This window comes from Sphaeroforma arctica, assembly GCF_001186125.1.
Source record: "Sphaeroforma arctica JP610 unplaced genomic scaffold supercont1.91, whole genome shotgun sequence".
Taxonomy (NCBI): Eukaryota; class Ichthyosporea; order Ichthyophonida; genus Sphaeroforma; species Sphaeroforma arctica.
In genome coordinates this window covers 105,325-113,902 of record NW_014040467.1, presented here as the reverse complement: position 1 = coordinate 113,902, position 8,578 = coordinate 105,325, and the positions used below count along the sequence as shown (strand labels likewise).

The 8,578-nt window shown below is 40.7% G+C and overlaps 1 protein-coding gene across 1 annotated transcript; it reads left to right on the top strand.

Moving 5' to 3' along the window:
- Nucleotides 1-93: 93 nt before the first annotated feature.
- SARC_02104 (hypothetical protein) lies at nucleotides 94-5,395 on the top strand. The gene is made up of 6 exons (XM_014304157.1): nucleotides 94-826; nucleotides 1,125-1,218; nucleotides 1,760-1,865; nucleotides 2,409-2,586; nucleotides 3,009-3,082; nucleotides 3,426-5,395. The coding sequence occupies exons 1-6, from the start codon at nucleotides 816-818 to the stop codon at nucleotides 3,695-3,697; spliced, it is 735 nt and encodes a 244-aa protein (XP_014159632.1). The 5' UTR covers nucleotides 94-815; the 3' UTR covers nucleotides 3,698-5,395.
- Nucleotides 5,396-8,578: the final 3,183 nt, after the last annotated feature.

The following is an 8,578-nucleotide window of genomic DNA, read 5'->3' as shown; positions in this document are numbered from 1 at the left end:
TTTAAATGTGTGAGTGTGAGTGTGTGAGTGTGTTTGTGTATGTATTTATATTGTATATATATATATATTCATATATATATATATATATATATACTCAAACACACACACACATGTATATATATATCTATATATCTATATATCTGTATCTATATATCTATATATATATCTATATATGTGTGTGTGTGTGTGTGTGTGTGTGTGTAGAATATTCATCTATATATATCCATAAATTATTTCGTAGCTAAAATGCATTTATGCTCATGTGCGCCCGTAATTGTTGACATATTTAATCAAACGTATATTACATATGTATATACGAATGCAACGCAAATGAAAGTTATCTCTTAATTTCTATCTGTTAAATCTGTAATGGAAATTGCGGTACAACACTATTTGAAGTCTCAATATATATTTGAAATTTGGTTGTAGGTCTTGCTATTCTGTCAGTCGCACAGCCTAACGCTCAGACTAAACTAAAGGTTGCCACTTGTACAATATTAGCGGATCTGAAACTCACTAAACGCTTTCAATCATATTTCACGCGGTGGTATGCGGTTGTATACTTACAGTCTATTCATATTATATTGATGAAAATCGTTCCGCTTTGTCGTCCCGAAAGCAACACGGTATTTTCATAATTTTTACAAGAGCCTGGCACACTAACTATATTTTACGTATTTCTACAATAGCAATTACAATTCGTCAACCCGTTCAATCTATACTTCAACTTGAATTTGATCCTCAACGGACAAGTATGGCGATTGATCACCACATTCCTGTATTTCGGGAATTTAGGTCTTGACTTCCTCTTCCATATGTTTTTTCTGTAAGTACTTTTATATCACACCCGCCCTCGAAATTCTCTCGATTGTTGTCGTTTCGCCCGTATTGACTTATCTGCACTGCAGAATGGTTTTTGTCACTTTTTGTTGCTTTGTTGTTTTCAGCTTGTCAGCCAGTGCAGTGCTCTTGGCGCATATGTAACTTATCTTGTGGTTCAAGAGTTGTATAAAAAAATGTGTTTGACACCTGCTCACAACTTTGATTTTATGTTTGGAATGAGTAATACTTCGGCTTTTTCGTGTCGACCTGGTACATCGTTGACAATGTTTTGTTCCTTGTAGGGTACGGTATTGTCGCTTACTTGAGGAGGGCTCGTTCAGGGGCAGACCGGCAGATTTCTTCTTCATGTTGCTTTTTGGGGCTTTCCAGATTATTGTAAGCTATCACATGGAGCCGAGTATCATGCTTTAGCGTGACTTTCATGTTCTGTATGCTGTCACACGGAGATTTCAGTATGTGCTAGGCATAATCTATTCATTTCATGGAAGAAACTTCGTGCGGTGTGCATAGACTACTGATCCTATTCAGCGTATTCTACGCGTTGATCAAGTCATCGCAAATGTGGCTACACCTATTGCTCTATTTGACGCTATATCCGAAGCTGTACTTGCCAATACCTTCGTTGTTCTGGATTTGATTCTCAAGCGTGGGCAGAGTGACACTTTTCCCTATACGATTTTTCAATACTGTTGAATTCTCCTGTAAACGTCGCTTAAAAATGTTGTTTAAGTAAAGAGTTCAAAAAGTTCCTGGCCTGGCACAAATCTGGCTACTCGTACGGATAATTCTCATCTACTGCACCGTACGCCAGTGTTTCCCTTTGCGGAGTTCAGTAAGGATAGCATGTGTTTTTTTGGAGCATTTTCTTTACGCTCACTGGCAGTCTGAAACTTTAGTCTCGCCTGACACTATATAGTTGATCGCCCCGCTGACTAACGTGTTCTTCCTGGGCTACGCGCTGACCTTCATGCTCGTCTATGTCTGGGGGAGACGCAATCTGCACGCGCGAATGTCCTTTCTAGGTATGTGTGCGTGGACAATAAAACCCTCATACATATCCTTACCATCTGCATTTATAGGCTCACTCTTGTCTTTAGAATTGTGTTCCTGCTTGTGTGGCTACAATATTACCCCCACAATTTTCCGCTCGAAATAGGATCGTGAACACAATGAATTCGCATCGCCCGTGTGCGCAACGGTATTGGCTGTGTGTAATGGTACCAAGTGATGCTTCGATGATACTTAAAACTATTGACGCCTCAGCGATTCCTACTTTGAGCTTCAGCCGTAGAAGCTGTTGTGGCTGGGTAGACTAATATTGTCATACCTATTATCTGTAGCGTGTTGGAATCATTCAGCCTTTAAATATGAGGATGGTTTTTCCTGACTGTGATTGATATTCGGAATGTCCCCTCGGCGTGCACTATCAGAGAATTCACAGCATAATACCCTGTCCGCGCCCACACATTCATTATAAAGTAGGTTGTGCTTTTTTACGCAGTATGACATTTCTCCGCTTCAATGTATTCAACACAATTAGTTCTTCTCTGGTCTGGGTAATTCAGGCATCTTCACATTCACGGCACCGTACTTGCCCTGGGTGCTTCTTGGCTTTAGTCTGATGCTGGGGCACTCTCCTGTCATCGATCTCATGGGGATGGGCGTTGGACACGTTTACTACTACCTAGAAGATTTCTACCCAGCTCTAAGTGGGAGGCGTCTATTGAAAACTCCACAAGTGATGTATGTAACTGCGCTCACTTGTGCTGACTTTGCATTACCATGTGTACAAGCCTACCCTTGGTATTCTACAATCGCTTATATATTCGCGCATTTTTGTGCGTCGAAATTGGTGTGCTGGTGGACATACAGTTAATTCAATCTCAGATACTGTTGTCATAAACCCGTAACATCAACTTCAAACATTCCGCATCTACTGAACCAGTGTGCATATACTATTTCTCCCTTATATGTTGTCTGCACACATTTGATCTTTTTAAGAGCCAAGATACACTTCAACGCCATATTAGTTCCCTGAATATTGACGCTTATCAAGTGTGAGATGGTCGGAGTTGATACTTCAAGAACATCTACTATTGCAACGCATTCAATCGCTCCCCAGAGCTCAAATCTAATTTGTATTCTATGTCCTATGTATGTCACAGCAAAATGATTTTCGAGGATCAACCCATGGTGATCATTCCGGAGGATCAATTGATTCCCGATGCTCCTCGACCGGGTATGTTCGAAATGATATCGAAGTGGTTGTTCGAACTCGCATAGCTTCAAACGATTGTATATAAATAAGTAAGGTGAAGAATATCTCTTCTGCACAGTCATGCTCTATCTCGTGCGTAAATAGTGTAGACACCGTGCGGATATTTGCGATCACTCACATACAAATACGTGCATATATTATTGATTGCTGTGCAATTATGACTGTGCACAAGATTTGTGTGATCGCCCATTGGACTGATGTGCGCAAGCATTCTAATCGGGAATGGATGAGTGATCTTTTATTCTCTGAAACGAGCCTTCAGCGGAAATTAATCATCGACTATACATTGCCGACTTTAACACAGGGGGTTTTGACTGGGGAAGGCCGACTGGGCAGCAGAACTCCGCCGGAGGTGTGGATACGATACAAGAGATACCAAACACTTCAACGACAAATGGATCATCCAGCTCGCATTCAAATGCAGACGCAAACGCTGCAGCTTCTGTATCGGATGGGGGACTTAGACAGCGGAACGTACCCAAAGACGGTGTCAGTGGCGAAAATGATACTAGAAATTTGTCAAATGACCCAGCACCTAGTGACGCTAGTATTCAGGAGAGTAGGAAAGACGACTGAAAGCGAGTGTTAGGAATCAGATGGTTGTACGCAACCCAGGGGTTACCTGCAACAAGCACAAGGATATGATATTCGCAGGCACGCGTGTTAGAAAATGATGGAGTAGCGATTGAGACGTGGTCAATAAGGTGTGGAATGGTCCGACTAAGTTGGACTTGAAGCAAGGTCATGGCAGTTCATTTGTGGTGTATCGGTGATCGCCTGAGCGGGAGAAGGTGACTGACATATGCAGTGTGAGAAGTGGAGCCATGAGGAAGCCTCACCGATCTTTCTCCACTGTGCTCTCATTCAGTCATCAAGCGGAACGGTCATGTGGGTGATTCGATATTAGTCTACTTCGATCGAGATGGCATTCTATCATACAATCCATACTGCGAAGGTAACTGTTTAATTTCAATTATAGTGATTAGAGTGTGCCTGTGCAATTATCACAGAGGAGAACGGGGAGCATGGCACTCTGGGAACAACACGTCTCAGTTCAGTGGCTGGTCATAAAATCGCAAGTAGTAAATGTGCACGCACGGCATTGAACATGGTAATCGGAGATCGGCGAAGCTTGATTTGCTCACTCTCGTCTGTGCTTGAATTGCCGTATGGCGTTGTATTGTGATGTTTCTCCGTCCCGATCCGGTTCAGAGGATTCAGGATTGGCTGCGGTACTTGTACCACCTTTAGAGAAATGGGAACCTTGTAGCGCAGACAGTGTTTCTGTACCACATGTAAATGCAATGAGGCAGCTGGCTAAGCGTGTGAACCTCTAATTGGCATAGGAGAGGAGAGGCAGTGTCAGGAGTGGTCGTCTGAGTATATGCTCCCACAGATCTCAGAAGAGCACTGAACACTGATATGGAGTTATGCAGTGCATTCTTATATCGTACCTAGAAGGATTGGCGAGATGGGACAAGGGATGTTAAAACAACAGCCGGAAGATAATGTTATTTCATTAGGAATGTATTATGCCAATGCGGTGGACATAGCGATGCTTTCAGTTTACTGATTCTATTAGATGAGTTACAAGTTAAAAAAAACAATCATATCTACAAAACTAGTGAGAATATGCTCACGGATGACACGCGACCAGTCTCATTTCGGATTTACAACGAAAGTTTAACGCCTGCTGCTGTATTGGGCTTTCATGGCAAATACAACTCCTGCTGTCAAAGCAAACAATATATTACATGCCGATATCGCAATGGAATGCAATCGCCCAAAAAATGTCAGGCGCGGCGTTCTAATTCTGGAACACTAATCGGGCCGTTACATACAACATGAGATCAAACACTTCAACGTGTTATCATATCACGCTCATGCGAGATCGATCTTACTGGTCATATTACGAAGAAAAATAGTTGCCACACGTGGAACTAGTATTTTTATGCATACATTTATTATTTAACCGGTGATTATAATTTGCTCCACCCTAATATTTGTCGTGTTTATGCTGTCAATCCTTGCTTTTCCTTCCGGTATCTTTATATCCGAATACACTCACCTCGGGCGAAGGGTTAGTTCGACGACTGAAACAACAGAGATTGGTGCATAAATTAGTACAAAGACAGTGACTAATTCATCAATAAAGTAAACAGTATCTCAAAAAGTGCGGAATAGGAAAAATAGACGCTCATCATGAAATTAAGATGGTGACGGTCATGATTGAGCTTGTACATAATTTAAGGCAGCCAAGATCAAGCACTTGAGAAGAAATATTGTAGGCAACATCAGGAACTCATGAGCACAACCCGAAAACTCCAGCAGTGAGATCCATCACGCTCTCTGTGTGCTTTTTGGTATGTCAGGGCCGCTTACTATGCAATGTATTCGATCTACGACACGTTCAAGCTATAAAAAACAGTCAGCCTGTAACTTGAAAGAGTGCGTGCGAATGAATATATATAAAGTCAACTTACTCATCGTCCTTCGGGGTCCTCGAATACGCCGTGTACGCGAGGAAGTGCTTTGATGGATGCCATCCACCTGCCGTGCATTGGCCCTCTGATGTACCGACTCCCCTGTTCCACGTGTGACTACATTAAATCAAACGACAGGAGGTGATGAGTACGGGATAGACAAAGAGTATATGACTTCATCGAAGTAGCTATAGCCTAATTGAAAATGCAAGCCGGAAACTTGTCGCTGATTTTGCAAAAAAAAAAAGTACATCAATGCCAGACCAAGCTATAGAATTTTGATGTATTTGCACCTGCTTAATATCAGAAACGAGGCATTAGTGAGCACGATCAAACACTTAGTTAATTGCAACAGGGCCCAAGCAACATGTGTATAGATGCAACGTACACGCGCGTACATTTTATGAATAGCAAACACTAGAGCCCGAATTGATTGTAGCCAAGTTTAAATGAAGTATGGCCATTGCGGTCTATGGCCATGACCCGCAAGCCTGGATTTTCAGACCGTGAATTCTGTTAAATCACACTTGAAAAAAAATCCGGCCTCCAATGAGCATACCCAGAAATTAATTTAGAATGAAAAACACACAGATGCAGCATTCTGTAAACTTCTATGGATATTTCTATGTTTTAAACTATGTTATAACTATGTTATATAGACTAAGATACAATTTAAGTCAGTTAGAATATAGCAGTGGTAGCTTGTGTAAGAATGATCGGGACTGCCTCTTGGTAAGAGCCTTAATATCCTCGATCACACAGGACGTACCTCTAGCTGTTCTTTATTGAATAATATTCACTAGAAGTACTAAGTGTTCATGACAACGCGTCTAATTTGTAGATAGACATAATAGACATAAGAACGTAAGTCAAGTTGATACATTAGCTAATATAAATAAAGTTCCATCTGAAGAAAAGTTATAAAAAAGAAACAGCTTATTGGATTTTGGATATTGGCGGGAAGACCAAAACCTGTAAGCAGTAGTTCAGAGATTATAAAATTTGGATTATAATATCCTACATCTACTATCGTCTCAAATAGGTCCAAGTAAATGAGTCATACCAAATATTTGGGCTATTGGAGCCATCAAAGTGAATTTAGAATACTTTGGAAATATTGGAAAAAGATCCTGTATTAAATTATTTTAGATACAAATAAAACCCAATGTGTTATCTCATTTGATCTTGATATTTTAGACTGACCTTTTAGGACTACGGACGTACGTAAATATACGATCTAGTTCGTAAAGCAAAAACCAAAGTAAAACGGTTTCGGCCATGGCTTAACGAGTAAGTATGTGCCTACATGTACGAGTTCAAGCCTCATGTTGTACTCTATGTCGTTTAGTATTTTGGTCCAGTAACCATTTCCGATGTAGGCGCCTTACGTTTATTACTCGGTAAGGTAAAAGCCAAAGGTTGTTCTTCATTAGTAAATAAGCTCGAAGAATATTCTGCTCTGTTGGTAAGCAGATCAGAAGTTTTAGTCACATAGGGATAATATTATTTATTTCAAAAATGGTAAGTATGTATGATACAATGTATAGTCACATAGGAAGTAGGTGGCAAATAGGAAATTTCATATCCATCCGGGTTTGTAGTCACCTGAGGAAACCCTTTTCGTTTATCTCGTGTGTTCTTATATAAACGCTTATTCCATTTCTTATTAAAAATACGAAGGAAGTCGCGAGATTCACGGAACGCATCGGAGGTTAGCCAAGCTACTGCCTCATCCATAAAACGGGTCTTGTTGTAAGTGTAACCGTCTTCGGATGTTTTGTCAATTATATCTTTGACTTGTGAATCCATAACTGGGATATCAGAACCAAATGAGCGAGCGCATGAGAGTTCGGAGGTAAGGATACGGTGAGTGCCTAGATTAATTACGCTAGTACCATTTATAATATTCACTTCGTAAGCATCACTCTTCTCATCGTGGTAGGAAATAACAAAAGGTCCAATTGTCTTAGAAGAGAGTTCGGTAATGTTAACATTGCGATTTATAATATTGTCATAATCACTAACTTTGAACTGAATAATGTTCTTAGTGTTATTCCATCGGTCATACGCTTTAAGTAGGACACTATTTTTGTGCTCGAGTAAACAGGGGTAAACAACGTTCTGCATATGCTCGATCTTTTGTAGCCACGGAGTAACGTGTTCCTGGGGCGCAGTTTTGTCATACGTTGTTTGTAATTCACTATAGCGGCCAAAGAAATAGTGAAACGAGAGTGTTCCAGTTTGAAGATTCATGCAGATATTCATTCTGAACCCATTTCGAATGATAAGGCCATATATCCTCAACGTCAGCTAGTGTGGTACGCAATAGCTTCTTTAGTTCTTTATGACGTGTATCCTTTGCATCCTGCGTTTCCTGATACGAGTATCATTGCCTCCATTACGTCGGTAAAAAAACTCACTACCGTTATCAGAACATACCACTCGGAGGAAACCGAAGTCATTAAAGACGTGATAGTATAACTCTGTCACTGTTTGCGGGCGTTTGTTTGGTATTGCATAAAGTAAGTTATAGCCCGAAGCCACACATAAGAAATGACAGATATATACATCACCAGTATACTTGGATCGCGGGAGTTTAACCAAATCGACTATGACTCGGCGCATCAGTTGGTCGTCTGTAACACTTTTTAGGGGTGCCCAATCGTAGCGCTTGATCTGATTGTCAGTATACTTCACGTATGGTTTCTTTCAGCGCCAGGTGATCAAGCCCTGCACGAATAGCCATCTTATAAGTATGCACATATGCTCGATGAGTCAAATTCTGTATTAGTTTAACTCTACTCTCGAGCTCTTCTAAGTCAGTTAGATTTTGTGTAACGCTGGCTGGATGAACCATAGTCCCGTTAGATAGGGCAACTTCAGTATCAGGAGGGGTAAACTTCTGAGATACGTAATTAACAACATTAAATTGGTGAAGTATCTTCTTCAGTTGTTTCGTAACTCTTGGCTATTC

Bases quoted from the DNA above. Each gene is read 5' to 3' on its own strand.
- SARC_02104 (XM_014304157.1), top strand. The intron at 1,219-1,759 runs GTAAGCTATCAC...GACACTATATAG, and splicing joins TTGGGGCTTTCCAGATTATT to TTGATCGCCCCGCTGACTAA. The intron at 1,866-2,408 runs GTATGTGTGCGT...TGGGTAATTCAG, and splicing joins CGCGCGAATGTCCTTTCTAG to GCATCTTCACATTCACGGCA.